Genomic DNA, 17,632 nt, shown 5'->3' with positions numbered 1-17,632 from the left:
ATAAAACAAAACATTAAGGAACTATGTATATGCTTTCCTTTTGACAATTTTCATTGCATTAAATGTCAAAAATATGAAAAGGCACTTAAAAGAGGAAAATTGTAAAAAAAAATGTTATTTGTGGCTTAAAGATGGAAAGGCACTTAAACGGAGGGCACTTAAGCGGAGGTCACTGTATTTGCATTTTGGCCTATGTAAAGGAAAACTACTAGCTTTCAGTGAGAGTCGGCAAGTAATAGATGAATAATTTTGAGTACTTAGCTGAATTCACTATGTATACAAATAGTACTGTACATCTTTACATCTACAATCCTTTTAGCAAGAATGGTCGACAGTTATAACTGTTCATACATATTTATTCGCATACTAACTACACAGTTTTATTTCATCTTCAAAAGAAACGAAATTTAAGCTTACAAGTAAAGAAGGGCTAACCGAACATTTTTTACTCTCGCAATAAAAACAATTCCAAAGTGTTTACACATTTAACCCTAGAACCATAATATGCGTAAATTTTACGCATAGTTGGTCTTAATGTAGTATAGAATGACGTTATGGTTCTAGGGTTAAATAAATCATCGGGCAAAACTGTATATTAAACATTTCAAATACGAAATTTCAATAACGAAAATGATTACATATACATAGTATGTAGGTGCTGGGGTAGATCTCATATAAATATTAACCGATATATACAGTATAAAGTTCACCGGAATTTTGAAAATCAGTATATCAGACATATGTATGCTGGATAAAGGCTTGACCCGATTTCACACATCTTTGGCACGGAGACACATTATTACAAGGAAAACATCTCTTCAAATTTTTTTTACAAAAGCGGAAAAAGGCAAACGGTCAAAAAAAATCTTAAAACAAAACCATTATTATTCTGTGAAATTTTGGTCCTGAATTATTGCAAAGAACCGCATTTACGTAAACTTTTGGACAAAATTGACCATTAGTAATAGTGTTCCAATATATATCTAATTATCATAAAATTTTATTTTACAAAAAAAAAATCGTTTGTAAATTTGCGGGTGTACAGTTTTATTGCTTCTTTTACCATATAGATATTAATTGCAGTGCACATTATATGACATGATTTGTGAAATGTACACATATCAACAAAAAAAATTTATCATAAATACTACTATGATTATTGGAAACAAATTACTGACTGTTATTTTACTTTTACATTCAATCTCTGCCCTATTATACAATGCGGTCATAAAGCCGATTGGGATGTGTGGTATTCAACTGTGTGTGTAAAATACTTAAAATCACGAGTTCATCATGGTACATTCGTAATGATCTTGATATTCCTATGGTAAACAAGTAAGGAAGTGTTAAGTTCAGGTGTAACCGAACATTTTATACTCTCGCAATTTATTGATGTAAAAAAAAATACCCTTAGGCACTGAGTTCTTCATGTTCGATATCAGGGGCCTTGAAAAGTCATGGTTTGATTTTGACAATTTTTCCACAAGTGATGTCACAGCTCAAATACAGTATTTGTGTAATGTTTCATTCCGCTATCTTCATTTGTTCCTAATGTATATACATATCTATGCTAATATTATAAAGAGGAAAGGTTTGTTTTTTGTTTGTTTGTCTCGAATAGGCTCCGAAACTACTGAAGCGATTTGAAAAATTCTTTCACCGTTAGAAAGCTATACTATCCCTGAGTAACATAGGCTATATTTAGATAAAAAAAAATGATTGAAGATATAACAAAGTGATGTACTACAATTTTGTAGATCTTATCATTATCTACAAAAAACATGTCGACATCATATCTCTAACTATTATAATTCTGTCACAATAAGCGATTTTCTATTCAAAAAAAATTAAAATACCACTACTTGAAAAGGCTCTTTATTTGTACCTTAGTATTAATCCTTATCGAAATAAATGATTTATTATTTAAGATCGCTTCAAAACCTTTATATAACTTTTTGAATTATTAGATTCTGGCATTCCATTCAAAAGATATCACGGGTTAAAAATTTTGAAAAGCTGTCCTGTGCGGAATTAAAAAAAATTGTCGCTTGATAATAATATAATATAAAAATGAATTGCTGTTCGTTTGTGCCGCAAAAAAACGAGAACGGCCAAACCGATGTGGCTAATTTTAGTCTTGAAATATTCGTGGAAGGCCAGAAAAAGATTAGAAAGTGAGTAATTATGGAAAAATTGCGAGGAAGATAATAATAAGAGAATTTTATTCGAGTTGACAAGAAAAATATAAAAAGAGAAAACAAAAAATAATATTTTGAAGGTTGTCATTGTTGCTTTGTTAAAATATTTTTGTTATTGTTCAATTGTATAAGGTTGTGTCGATAGCCCAAAACAATTTGTAACAAATAAGCAAAGGCTAAGTTCGGGTCCAACCGAACATTTTATACTCTCGCAATTTATTGATGTAATTTTATTAAGATAGCACACAATTTGACCTATATATTCGGCATAAAGTCCAACAGAAAATCATCATATATAGTATATGAGGGCTGATGTAATTCCAGAACCAATTTCACTCATTTTCACCACCAAGGTTAACGGGAATAGGGGCAACTTGGCACCTGCTGTAGGCAAACAAACGGCACATTCGGCATTGAAATTACTCCTAAATTGCAAATGAACAAAACACCAGTTGGCAAAATCGCCAAAAATAGCGCTATAACGAAGATTTTCCAAAAATTCAAGAAGTCGCTGGAGGTACTGCACTGGACTTTAAAAGATCTTGATTGTCGATGAACGTTTTTGGTGAAGCCAGGATTCTGTTAGCAGGTGATTTACGCCAAACTCTTCCAATTATTCCTGGATCAACTGTTACTGACGGGCTAATCGCATGCCTAAAGTCATTTAATTTGTGGCGACACATAAAGAATCGCCAATTAACAACTAACATATGAGTGTTTTTGCAACAATATCAAATTGCGATTGTAGAATCAGTTGGAAATGGTAGGGTCGCAGTTGACACCTCGATGGATTAATAGCATTTCCAACAGATTTCCGTCACTTCATTGACTCGAAAGAGAAGTTTTCCTGACATGAAACCTCAATATGATAACCATAAATGACTGATTGAATGACCTACATATATTGGTGGTAAAAAAAGATATCGATGATCTTAATGCGACAATTTAGAATTTCGGTCCAAGAGAGTTGACACAGCTACAAACCAGGACGACGTAGTCAATTATCCCAAACAATATAAAATTGCCTGTACTATAACCATTCACTTTGCAATTAAAAGTAATCAATATCGTCGCCGAAGCCAAGATTGGGCCAACTTAATTTAATGTATACCTTAGCCACAAAAACGTGTGGCCGGGTCTGCTAGTGTATTATAAAGTGAACGAATCAAAATAATTCAAAATTGAGTTATATGGGAAGTAGACGTAGTTGTAAACCGATTTCGCCCATATCATCAGGGTGTCAAGAAAGTGTTATATACCGAATTTCATTGACATCGGTCGAATAATTCTTGAGATATGGTTTTTGACCCATAAGTGGGCGACGCCACGCCCATTTTCCATTTTGTAAAAAAATCTCAGTGCAGCTTCCTTCTGCCATTTCTTATGTAAAATTTAGTGTTTCTGACGTTTTTCGTTAGTGAGTTAACGAACTTTTAGTAATTTTCAACCTAACCTTTGTATGGGAGGTGGGCGTGGTTACTAAAGTGGTGTATAAAGCTTTATTGGTTTACGAGTTATATACAAAAAACCTATTTGGGGGTGGGGTCACGCCCACTTTTCCCAAAAAATTACATCCAAATGTGTCCCTCCCTAATGGGATCCTATGTTCCAAATTTCATTTTCATAACTTTATTATGTCATAACTTAGTTATGACACTGTATAGGGTTTCGGTTTCCGCCATTTTGTGGGCGTGGCAGTGTACCGATTTTGCCCATTTTCGAAAGCAACCTCCTCAGGGTGCCAAGGAACATATGTTCAAAGTTTCATTAAGATACATATCTTAAACAAGTAAGGAAGGGCTAAGTTCGGGTGTAACCGAACATTTTATACTCTCGCAATTTATTGATGTAATTTTATAAAGACAACACAATTCGACCCATATATTCGGCATAAAGTTCAACGAAAATCATCATAAATAGTATATGGGGACTGAGGTAATTCCTAAACCGATTTCACTCGTTTTCACCACCAAGATACAATGTATCGAAGACTATACGATCACTTAATTTAATATTACTTATAATTAGGTATATAGGATCTGGGGGAAGTTATGACCCGATTTTTACCATTTCAGGTACAGAGAGAAAAAAATTTGGTGTTTCTGACGTTTTTCGTTAGGGAGTTAACCCACTTTTCGTAATTTTCAACCTAACCTTTGTATGGGAGGTGGGCGTGGTTATTATCCGATTTCTTTCATTTTCATTTTGGACTGTATAAGGAAATGGCTAAAAGAAACGACTGCAGAAAGTTTGGCTTATATAGCTTTATTGGTTTGCGAGTTATATACAAAAAAACTTATTTGAGGGCGGGGTCACGCCCACTTTTTCCAAAAAAATTACATCCAAATGTGCCCCTCCCTAATGGGATCCTATGTTCCAAATTTCATTTTCATAACTTTATTTATGGCTTAGTTATGACACTGTATAGGTTTTCGGTTTCCTCCATTTTGTGGGCGTGGCAGTGGACCGATTTTGCCCATTTTCGAAAGCAACCTCCTCAGGGTGCCAAGGAACATGTGTTCCAAGTTTCATTAAGATATCTTAATTTTTACTCAAGTTATCGCTTGCACGGACAGACGGACAGACGGACAGACGGACGGACAGACAACCGGATTTCAAATCTACTCGTCATCCTGATCATTTATGTATATATAACCCCATATCTAACTCTTATATTTCTTGGTGACACAAACAACCGTTATGTGAACAAAACTATGATACTCTGTGCAACAGGTTGCGAGAGTATAAAAAGAAGATAGAGGACAACATAATTCTTCTTGAGCGTTTAGTTTAAATAGATGTGAGATTTTAATACTTATTGTTATGCTTTAAAAGAGCATATACATATACAATAAATATAGAAATATTGAAAAAAATATTTAAATCTCTGCGAAATACAGTAGTTTTCCGAAATAACGAATATTCGTTTTAACGAAAACCGCTTATAACAAACAAGCAAATTTGTTACATTGAGTACCTTAAATAACGAACATCGGAGATTTGTAAGTACTCGGTTTAACGAACAACATGAGGAAGACATATGAAGAAATAGAAAAAAGTCAAATAACATCGAACTAGAATTAAAAATAAAATTTGAAAAAAATTAAAAGAAATGTGCAAATTGAAAAAATGTTGAATTTTATAAAAAAGCTTAAAATTATTGATCAGTACCAAATGGAAGTATAAGTGAAGAATTTATTGGATTGCAATTGTTTTGTTATGATTTTTCATTTTTTAACAAATAATTAATAAAACAATTTATTAAACTGCAATTTACGTATATTTAACTCATTTTTATTGAAAAAAATACCTCTAAGTGAGTACTCGAATTAACGAAAAATTCGATGTAACAAAGAGGTCTGATAATTAATGTGTTCGTTATTTCGAAAAACTACTGTATAATTTTTCCTTCATATTAAATAGATCGAAATAGACTTTGAAAGTTTATACCCATGTAAAGGGAAATTTTTATTCTCAAAAGTTGAAATTTTCTATAAAAAAATATTGGATACCTTTGAGAAAACAATAAAGAATCTTCTTCCTTCCAGAGAATTGTACTTAAAACATTTATACAACAAAGAAATTTCATATGATAAGTATTTAGCTTTAACGTTATTAACTCATCTTCACAATAACATCAGATAGCTCGGAAATATCAATAGGAGTATATTTACAAAAATATGCAATATCTCTTTGTAAATAACATCATCTTCACAATAATAAATGGCATCTCTTTAAAATTACATATTAAAAATATTTTCTCTACCAATCAGATCAGTTTTGTTCTATTTTATTAGGTACTTTTCACTGTGTGTATTCGGTCCGCCCGACCGTCAAGCGATAATTTGAGTAAAAATTTAGATATCTTAATGAAACTTGGTACACGTGTCCCTTGACCCCATAAAATGTTTGGTATTGTTATTGGGCGAAATCAAACCGTTGCCACACCTATTGTGTGCGTCAGAAAAGTATCAGAAAAGCTATAATGTGCTAGTATAAGCACAGCTAAAATTTGGTACATATTTTATATAAAGGAAGGGCATTTTTGGTGAATTTTTATTTATGAAAGGAGGCGTGATCTCTAATCAGTTTTTTGTACCATCAAACAACATGGAATTGAGATAAATAATAACAACGCCCACGCCCATACAAAAGTTATCTTGAAAACTACTTAAATTGTGTTACTACAGTAAACTTTATGCAAAAGATATTTGTTTGTATGTTTCTTAATAAAATAATAAAAAAGTGAGACAGTATAAAAAATTTGGTTATATCCGAACTTGACTCTTCCCTACTTGTTGGGGTGTAATCGGATGTAGCTATGCTTCGGCGTATGCAGTTACACTTGCAGGCCTATACTCTTCCGGCTTCAGTAGAGTTACTCCGACATATTCGGTTTAAGGATTCGCTGAATTTAACCAACACCATAGAAACCAACACCTTTGACAAGGAAACTGAGACGAGTAGTTCCTTGTGCTATTTAGTAAAGAAGAAACCACTAATATAATATACGCAATATCTCACAAGAGTATAAAATATGCAATATTCCATTTTTGTATTTTTTTGAGAAGTTATATATTAATGAATATTTTGATAAAATACTTACCATATATTCAACCTCCTTATTGTTTAGATCAACGAATACCAGGAATCGTCCAATTTTTTTAGCAAAATAGTCTCTGGTATAAAAAGAATTTGTTTCTATTTTGAGGTAATACGGTCGCTTCGTAGCAGATGCATTAAATTTGACATCTAATTCAGATGCTTTATGATATGCTATAAACTGAAGAATGTACTTTGTGGATCCAGCATCATAACTTAAATCAGTTAGTGCTGTAGTGATTTCGATCAAATGGTCTAAATCGTGAGAATATATTACAAACATTTTGAACTTTATTAGATCTTTAATTCCACGATAAAAATTGGCCGTAATTGTTAAATCCGTTTCCAAAAGATCATGACCTATATTTAAAGTTAGTGTTTGGTTGTCGCGATCGTCTAGTCCTAATGAATCACTTTGCCACATAAGTCGTGTGTGCACTACTTTATTGCCCCTATTGTCATCGCCAGACCATGCGAATGACACATTTGAATTTAATGAATTTATTGTTGTTAAGTAGCTACCATTTACTACTAAGTTACGTGTGGGATATGATAATTCTGCCAAAAACTGCCGACGGCTTTTTTCATCCTGAAATTTAAAAATGAAAATAATTCCGTTTATATTATAAATTAATTATACCTTATTTCCAATTACTAGATTATATCCGATCCAAGCTGTTTTAGACAGTTCTAGTTTACTTTGATGATTGATCTTATATTTCGAAGATTTTGCAGAGTTAGTCGTTAAAATTATTGTACGATTTGGATGGATAGCTAAAAGTTTAGTTTTTTTGTCGTTTCCTGATGTAAATTCGTGTAGTTCGCATGTTACGTTACTTTTTTTTGAGTTGCGCAAATCAAAAATTTCTAGACGTTTTATATTTAAAAAACCATTTTCTTTGCGCCATCCAGAACTGTTTGAAAAATGAATACCTATTGGTTTGACATCATTTTCCAAAAAAATCTCAGTTATTTCCTTAAATCTAGTCAAGTTTTGCTCTGAGCGTTTATATGTACCATTAAGAACATTTTTTTCATTATAAAAAATATTGAGAATGCCGTTTTCATTTTGCGGGTTTTGAATAAGCCTATATTTAATTCCAGCGAGATGGCGTGTGGTTAATGGTACCTCCAATGCAACATTTCCTTCGAATATATTACTTAAGTCATGTTGTGTGCGTAAATTATGTAATTTCAAGAAAAGAAAATCTGTTGGCCAATCAACTCTACAAAAACCTTGGCAGTATCCTCTGAAAATATAGCGTTCAATAAAAATATTATTTATTAATTAATTGAATTAAAGTACATTTCATCTTAATTACAATTTATATATATATTTTTGATGTTGGCAACAAAGCCTGATCATGGGCTACTGAACAGCTGACAGTCAAAATGACGAGTTACCACTAAGAATCCCGCAGAAATAAATGAAATATCGTTTTCTGTACGATACGTTTTTTTATGATTTTGAATTATTATTAACTTTTATTTAAATGGAGTTAATATGTGTATATTATTTAAGAAACGGTGGCTATTTGTACCAAAGTAATATACGTTCATTAGCAGTGTTAAATATCATTTACGTAAATGAATATCTGGGTACAAATTTTCTCTTAAACTTTTAGAGAATATAAATAAATACATGTTACTAAAGTATTTGCAGAAAACTAAGATATATTTTTGTTTATGTTGACTTATAATATGTACGATTTTGAATTATTATAATATTTTGTTGTTTTTATGTGTATATGTTTATTGTTTTTCTTAAAATATATAATTATAAATGGATGTGTTGGCCTAATATTGGTTAAGAAGTTTCTATAAAGCATAAATTTCAAACCAATACCCCACAAATCGAATAAAAATCTCCTAACTTATGTTTTCCCCCAATGCCAAATGTTGTACAAAATGCGGACTTTGACAGCTCTCTCTCGAATGAAAGCTCTCTCTCGTATCATGTTATCTTTGGACGGAGAACTCACGCGAGTTACTTATATAGTTCCACAAACAACAATATGTAATGAAAACTCCAACGTAGACGAAATAATAAGAAAATACTTAAATCAACCCAACAACATTACTGCATAAAAGATTTATTTATTTGTTGGTTTGATTTAAATTGACACTCACATATATATGTATAACGAAAATGCAAGTGTCGTTACTTCATAAAAATTAAGCAACGATACTTGCAATGTAAACAAATTGTATTTAAACATTGTGGCTCAAATTTCATGTCACCGAACTTATATTTATGAATACTACATGAAATGTTATTACTTTTACTTTCATAAGTAAAAGTCAAAGTAATATCCAATTATGTAGGAATATTTGTACGTCCACTTAAAAAAGGTACTTAAGCCACACAAATGTCAATGCACCGAATTTAATACTTGGAAAAGTATTAAAAGATTACATATTTATATATGATTTTGTTTACATTTGCTTATTTTGATCAATATTGAAGGTTTCATTTTAAGAACGAAACTATTGTAAAATTGTCTTAAGATTCACTTGAATAAAGGAAGAAGTAAAAGCTTAAGTTTGTTTTATTCCATTTCTGGCGCAGTCACGGAGTTGTGTTTCTTAAGAAATACAATAAAAATTTACCTATCGTGAAAGTGAACAAAATAATAAAAAGTTCAAAGTGAAGTCGATGTGCAAAAAATAAAAAATCTATGCACTTTATAACTGTGCTAAAATTTAAAATAATTAAACCCTTTAAATAATAAAAAAAGATGAGTCGATTTGATATCAACCGAGACTTAAGAAACGGAGGAGAACTAACCGAGCAGGAGCAACAAATGGCTCAGATGGCTAGAGTAATTACTCAACAAGATGAAGACATTAATCAAATGAGGTTGCAATATGCAAATCAAGCGCAACCTCAATCATTATTAAACACGAAAGAGCTGTTACAACAATTTAGACAGCAGAGGTGTTTGGACGAAGGGCATAATAGAATGGCGTTTATAAAATCAGTGGAAGCCATCATCAACTTATGCCCACAAAACAACCAACAATTGATAAACATGGCGATGACAATAATAGATAATGAAAAGATCCTGGGAGATGCATGAAGACACATACAAGAACTAGGCGACAACCCAACATGGAAAGAAATTAAATCTAAATAAATTAATACAACAAGGAAGACCAAAGACAACATATGGCGACATCTTTAACAAATGCAGAAATATAAAAGTAAGTAATTTAAGAGAATTATTTGATTATTTTCAAAAGGCTAAATTTGAGATAAATCAAATATATTTATTTGATGAGGATAAGCCTTATATTTATGAGCCAGATAGGGTAAATAGAGATTTAGTTAGCTTGAAAATTGTTCGCTTAACGATATTATAAATAAATATTCTAAAATTAAATCTTTAGATGACACTAGAACTATACATATTACACACAGGAAAAACTTAAACAAACAAAATTTTACTATGAATAAAACGCAATATTTTCACACTAATCAAAACACAAATAGGAACAGCTCAGTTACACGAATTAAACCAACTACCAATATGTATAACCAAAATTATCAAAACACACAAAATACTAATACACGACAAAATGAACAGTATTCACACAATTTCACACAGAATTACGGCAGAGGAAATAGTAGCAATAATACCAGATTTTCACGTAGAAACACTAACAACAATAATACCACACTAACACCTGAACCAATGGAAATAGATGTACTTGAGGAAAACGAAGTAAATTTTTTAATAACGTCTCAAGAACAAAACTCCCCATAATAAATATAACGATAAGAAAAACTAAAATTAATTGCCTTATAGATACAGGAACATCTACAAGCATATTAAAAGAAGGGATATTATCGGAAAATTATCCCAAAATAACTATGAAATATGCTATAAAATACAAAACTTTAAACGGGGTAAATTAAATAAAAAGTGTAGTAACCACACCATTTCCAAAAGAATTTGGATGCTTTGGCACCCTTCAGTGGAAACTATTGAACTTTTCAAACACAAAATTTTCAGGTATAATAGGCCATAATTTCTTAAAATCTTTACAAGCAAAAATTAATTGTGCGGAAAACTACGTTGAAATTTTAAAAAATAAAATTTATTTCGAAGAATTTAATTGTTCCCAATACATAGAGAATGTTTGCAATTTGGAGCATACTAAACAAAATTATCTATCTTATCTAGATAAATTAAATTTTTCCCATTTGAATAAAGAAGAACATCAAGCAACCTTAAGGCTGCTCAATGACTTCGAAGACCTTTTCTTTAAAGAAGGAGATAAACTATTATGCACCAATGAGGTATAACATGAAATTATAACAACAAATTGAAACCTTTATATTCCAACGTTTAAGAAATGATACAATAGAAAATAATTAAAGAAAGCAATTCACCCTACAATAATCCTTTATGAATTGTAGAGAAAAAAGTAGACAATTCCGGGAAAAAGAAATATAGAATTGTCATCGACTACAGAAAATTAAACCAATTTACCGTAGATGACAAATTTCCAATTCCAAACTTAAATTCAATCCTAGACAAACTAGGTAGATCACTTCACCACCATGGATTTAGCCAAAGGTTTTCACCAAATCTCAGTTAGAGAGGAAGACAAAAGAAAAACCGCCTTCTCAACACCATTTGGACATTACGAATTTATTCGAATGCCATTTGGATTAAAAAATGCTCGAACAACTTTTCAAAGATTGATGAATAGAGTCCTTAAAGAACATATTAATAAAAAATGCATCGTATATATGGACGATACTTTAGTATTTGGCACTACTTTAGAAGAGCATTTAACTAATTTAAAGCAAATATTCGAAGCCCTAAGGCTAGCAAAGTTAAAAATACAAGTGGATAAGTGTGAATTTCTTAAGAAAGAATAAAATCATTTTTAAGAATGACAGGATTTTATAGGAAATTTATTAAGGATTATGCAAAAATTGCACATCCTATGACACAATATCTAAAAAAAGGACAAACAATAAATATATACAACCCACAATTTATTGCAGCGTTTGAAAAATTAAAGGATGTAGTTACAAAATCACCTATATTACGATATCCTAATTTTAATAAACAATTTAGGATTATAACTGATGCTAGTAATTTCGCAATAGAAGCATTTCTGTCTCAAGATGGTCACCCCATTGCATATGCATCAAGAACACTAAATAATTATTAAACAAATTATGCTACTATCGAAAAAGAACTCTTAGCGATAGTATGGGCCGTGAAATATTTTAGGCCTTATGTCTTTGGTAGGCAATTTGATTTGGAATGAGACCACCAACCATTGAAATGGCTAATGACAAAATACTCCGGGAAGGACATAAGTACAAGACTTCAAAAATGGTTAGTGAATTTGGGAATATAATTTTTCCATAGAATACATTAAAGGGAAAAATAATTATATAGCAGACTTTTTGAGCAGAATAAGAAATGACGAAATTATTTCCCACATATAAATTTTCCAAGGGGATGAAGGTAGCAGCATGTCAGTAGAAGCAGAAATTGTCCATTCACAAGAAGAAAATTCAGGATTTGAAATTCCAATATTAGATACAATTGTTAACAGGTTTAAAATGTAAATAATAATAATAAAGGAGAAACAAACCCCCGTCGAATCGATATTTAATTACAAACGAATTTATATTGATCAAAGAGATATTGAAGAAAATGGAATAAGAGACATTATTAGAAGGGGAATATGTAGAGGGAAAGTAGGTATATATTCGCATCTTAGCGATCATGACTATTATAAAGTACATAACATTATTGAAGAAGAATTTGCATCTAATCTCAACGTGAGATTTGTCAAATGTTCTTATTTAGCAAAAAACGTTGACAACGAAGAAGAATTAAGAAAACAAATTGCATTATTTCATAAAAATTAAAGTGGACACTGTGGAATTATACCCACTAACGAAAAATTAAAGAATAAATTATATAATCTTTATATTAAAGAGCAAATACATCAGGTAATAAATAATGAACATGTATCGCAGTTCAGGCGACAAATATGATCGAAATCCTACAAAAAACAATTTTTTTGTTACTGAAACACCCAAAACTACTAATGAAATAATTCATGTTGATACAAATTCATTTATCATTAATTCATTTATCGTCTTCATAGATAAATTTTCAAAACATGCTACATGTCAACCACTTACGGACAGGAATAGCAGAACTATTCTGCTCAAAAAGTTATTGGATACATAGAAATTTGTAATAATAATCAAAGCATACCGATAGAATCCGATTTAATTTTACATAAAGTAGATATTCAAGAAACAAAAAATCTACTCGCATCAATTAAAGATAACATAGATATTTTTAGTGAAAGTCAAAGAAATTATATAATAAATCAAGTAGATACACTTATAAGTAAACTAAAAACAATAACACCTACAAGTATACAAAAAAGGGGACTAAATAATGCATGTAAATATCTTTTTGGTACAATTGCATAAATGATGCCAATATCCTTACAAAAAATTACATAGATTATTATAATATAAACATTGGAAAAATTAAATACTTAAATAATTAAGAACGGCAATATTTTAAAAAGAAAGAAAATTAATATTTGTAATCAAAGTGCCTAAAATATTTTTTAATATACAAGTAATAACTATAGTACCTATCCCTTATTTAAATAAAGAAATAAATGGTGAAATTTCAAATGTATTCAAATATAATGATAATGATTTATGAGTACAAGAAGAATAAATACATAAATGACTAACCCACTTTTACTAATTTTCAACCTAACCTTTGTATGGGAGGCGGGCATGGTTATTATTCGATTTATTTCATTTTTGAACTGTATTAAGAAGTGGCTAAACAAAACAACTGCAGAAAGTTTGGTTTATATAGCTCTATTGGTTTGCGAGATATGTAAAAAAACCTATTTGTGGGCGGGGCCACGCCCACCACCCCAAAAATTATATCCAAATATGCCCCTTCATAGTGCGATCCTTCATACCAAATTTTATTTCCATAGCTTTATTTATGGCACTTTATGTGTTTTCGGTTTTCGCCATTTTGTGGGCGTGGCAGTAGTCCGATTTTGCTCATTTTCGAAAGCAACCTTCCAATGGTGCCAAGTTTCATCAATATATCTTAATTTTTACTCAAGTTACAGCTTGCACAGACAGACAGATAGACATTCGGATTTGAACTCTACTCTTCTTGTTATGTGTTACAAGAACTTAAGCGCTGCCTGATCACTTTGGTATATATAACCCTATATCTAACTCGTTTAGTTTTGGGTGTTACAAACAACCGGTTATGTGAACAAAACTATAATACTCTCTAGCAACTTCGTTGCGAGAGTACAAAAAGCTATATTGCTGATTCGCTTTGAGAAAACCCGAATAACTCATTTTTTCTATCAACATATTTCTTATAATAATAATTTATTTAGTTTTGAATATTAATTAAATGATTAAACAACTTCATATTTACATATAAACTGAGTTGTTTACTTATTTTGTGATGATATTTGTCTTTGTTTTTCTTTAGCCACTATACTAATTTACTATTATAAATAAAGTTGTTGATGAAAGAATCGGCATCGGTATCGGCCAAAAATTTGGTATCGGTCGGACACTACATGTTTATATTTCGAAATTAAAAACTTTTACTAATTTATTGATTAGGTACATATACGTTTAATCTTTTAAATGAAAAAAAAAACGCAAAAATTATTTATTTTTTACAAGCGTTAAGTAAAAATATGTTCGTATACCGAAATACAAGCTCACAGCCAAAATTATGCACAAATGTTTCCCGCTAGCGGCGTTAGCTTGGCGCCGATTTTCGAATGCAAAGTAAATACTGTTATAAATGTGAGCTATCCTGGAATAATATTTAAAAGTTTTGACATTTTAGTATTGTTATTTATAAAATATATTTTAAAATGGGCCGCCAAACCAGTATTGAAGTGCGCGAGTTTTTATGTATGGACAAAACCAATTGCTGAGCTACAATCGCAAAATCTACGTAGTACCGTAGAACATGGTGGAGAACATGTAATGGTGTAGGAATGCATGTTGTCTTCTGGTGCCGGGAATTTGGAATTCATCGATTGTAATATGTACTAGAGTGTGTATCTGGACATTATGAAACAAAATTTGCTACAAAATGCCGCGAAATTAAATACTTTTGATAACTTTCGGTAGTAGCAAGATAAAGATCCGAAGCTCGGAGTTGTGCAAAGTTGGCTTATTTGGAACTGTCCACATATTACAAACAACAGCGCTATCTTCAGATTTGAATGCAATTGAGAATCTGTGGTTAGTTTTGGAACGAGACATGCGAAAATACCAAATTATAAATAAAGCCGACTTGAAAACCCCCCTGCAAACAGAACGGAATAAAATTGCTCCAAACTATACAAAGAAATTGGTAGAATTCATGCTGAAACTAAAGAATGTAGTTATTGATAGTAAGAGGCATCTCACAAAGTCCTTATCGACCTAAAAGTTTAGTTGTGTTCTTAAAAAATTGCAATATAATGCAATATTATACTTTAGTTTGTTTTTGTTTTAGAGAAATAAAATAACTATAAAATATGTTTTTTTTAAGCATCATTAATGCCGCTGTAAAGTGGCATTTAAATTTTTTGGAAAATGTATTTAGTTTTCAAGTAATACTTGCTTTAGTATTTCTTGTATGATTGCATCACTTTGGCTGTGAGTCACTGTATGTCATAGAGTCCACGGACAAAACAGTAATTTGCTTCCGGAATCAAATAATCATTGAAGAAAGCGCAGTCTCCTAAACACGAACTATAATTATGTTTGGCCAAAAAACAAGGCATATCATAAATTTTTCAGACCGGTAGGGTCTGCTAGAAAAAGTACAAAACGCAGTAAATAAGAATGTGGTAAACGCAATTGTTGCCGAATTACCAATCCTGGCACATATTCAAAGTAAACACGTAGAGATTTTCCCGACAACAAAATTTTGGCATTCAAAAAAATTGGTCATAGGCGTAATAACGAAGACAAGCAAGAATGAGAAAACAGAAATAATAGTGGCCGAGCACAACAAGGGCAGCTCAAGAAAATAGCAAACAAAACTTCAAGACTATTTTTTCCCAAAGATTACCCGTCTGATAAACGAAATAGTTGGAAATTGGAAAATTTGTAATAGAGCAAAATATGACCGACACCCGCAAAAACATATTATCGGCGAAACATCCATCCTTTTTCCCTTATATCGAAAACTTTTCAAAATTCGCCAAATCATAAAAGAGCTGAATCCAAAAAAGTCGGCAGGACACGATAAAATTACTCCAAAAATGCTCTTTGAGTTGCCAAATATTGCTTTAACAGTGCTCTCCTTGCTCTTTAACGCTATTTTCAGTTTATGGTACTATCCAAGTTCATGGAAAAAGTCGCAGATCATCATGATAGAGAAACCAGGTAAAGTCTTGACACAGCCGTCTTCATACAGACCAATCAGTCCTTTACCCTGTCTTTCTAAAATATTTGAAAAAGTGTTACTATCAAAGATGTCTCCTTTCCTCTATGAAAATAATGTAATACCAACGCACCAATTCGGTTTTCGTGCAAAACATGGCACTGTAGAACAAGTAAGTAGAATTACTAACGAAATCAGAAGGGCGTTTGAGTATAGAGAGTACTGTTCTGCTATATTTCTAGATGTGGCTCAGGCGTTCGATAAAGTGTGGCATGACGGGTTTTTATATAAGATTAAACAAGCTTACCTCTCGAAATGCATAAAACCTTGGAGTCTTATTTAAAAAATAGAAAGTTTACTGTCAAAGTAGGAGACTTCATATCTGAAGAACGACCAATAAGAGCAGACCTTCCAACAGCTAGTAATATTTTGACATCAACTTTTGCGGATGACACAGCTTTAGTGAGCCGAAACAAATGCCCAATTATAGCATCAAAAGTATTAGGAGAGCATTTGATTTTTGTCGAAGAATGGCTAGCAAACTGGCGTATAAATGTAAATGAACAGGAGTGCAAGCATGTTACATTTTCTCTAAGACCAAAAACGTGCCCGGCAGTTAAAATGAACAATATTTAAACACATATCGAGCAACATAACCTGCCTGGCTTTTAAATAAATTGGCTTTTAAATAAAAATTCAAAACTTAGCCTAGACAACAAAGTTCTGTTATACAACGCGGTCATAAAGCCGATTTGGATGTACGGCATCCAACTGTGGGGTACGACCTGTGCAACCAATATCGATATAATTCAGAGATTCCAATCAAAAATGCTTAGAACAATCACGTGCTCACCATGGTATATGCGTAATGAAAATATCCATAAAGATCTTGGTATCCCTATGGTAAAGAAAGAAGTAGAGAACAGCAGAAATAAATATTTATCCAAACTCCGAGATCACCCAAACCCATTGGCTAATGCTTTAGTACATTCCTGTGAGCAAATACGCCTGCGTACTAAAAGAGCAACGTTTCACCAATACAGCTCAATCACTTGTTTGAGCTTGTCTAGTTTTTTAAATAGATTTAAGATTTTATAACTTATTGTTAGGCTTAAAAAAAAGCAGATTCAATAAATAAAGAAACGGCTCAGTAAAGCTGTGTCATCCGCGAAAGTTTATGTCAAAACATTATTAGCCGTTGGAAGAAGCAGTATATATGATGTACAGAGTTGGGCCTAAAACACTGCCTTGTGGTACACCAGCCCTTATTTGTCGTTCATCAGATATGAAGTCTCCTACTTTAACCATAAATTGTCTGTTTTTAAATAAGACTACAATATTTTAAACAAATCTAAAGGTAGAATTTTTTAATCTTATATAAAAGCCCTTCAT

General features: G+C 31.6%; 1 protein-coding gene across 1 annotated transcript in view; it reads right to left on the bottom strand.

Moving 5' to 3' along the window:
• LOC105219691 (apolipophorins) overlaps positions 1-17,632 on the bottom strand; it is a 133,209-nt gene that overhangs the window by 20,606 nt on the left and 94,971 nt on the right. The window contains exons 16-17 of the mRNA XM_054227646.1: positions 7,441-8,050; positions 6,805-7,389 (exon numbers count right to left, since the gene is read on the bottom strand). Of these exons, the coding sequence (XP_054083621.1) occupies positions 6,805-7,389; positions 7,441-8,050 (1,195 nt within the window). The remainder of the gene's footprint in view (positions 1-6,804; positions 7,390-7,440; positions 8,051-17,632) is intronic.

Source organism: Zeugodacus cucurbitae, chromosome 3, assembly GCF_028554725.1.
Source record: "Zeugodacus cucurbitae isolate PBARC_wt_2022May chromosome 3, idZeuCucr1.2, whole genome shotgun sequence".
NCBI classification, from domain to species: Eukaryota; Metazoa; Arthropoda; class Insecta; order Diptera; family Tephritidae; genus Zeugodacus; species Zeugodacus cucurbitae.
Note: the sequence above shows the minus strand (reverse complement) of the source record. Positions and strands in the feature narration are given on the sequence as shown.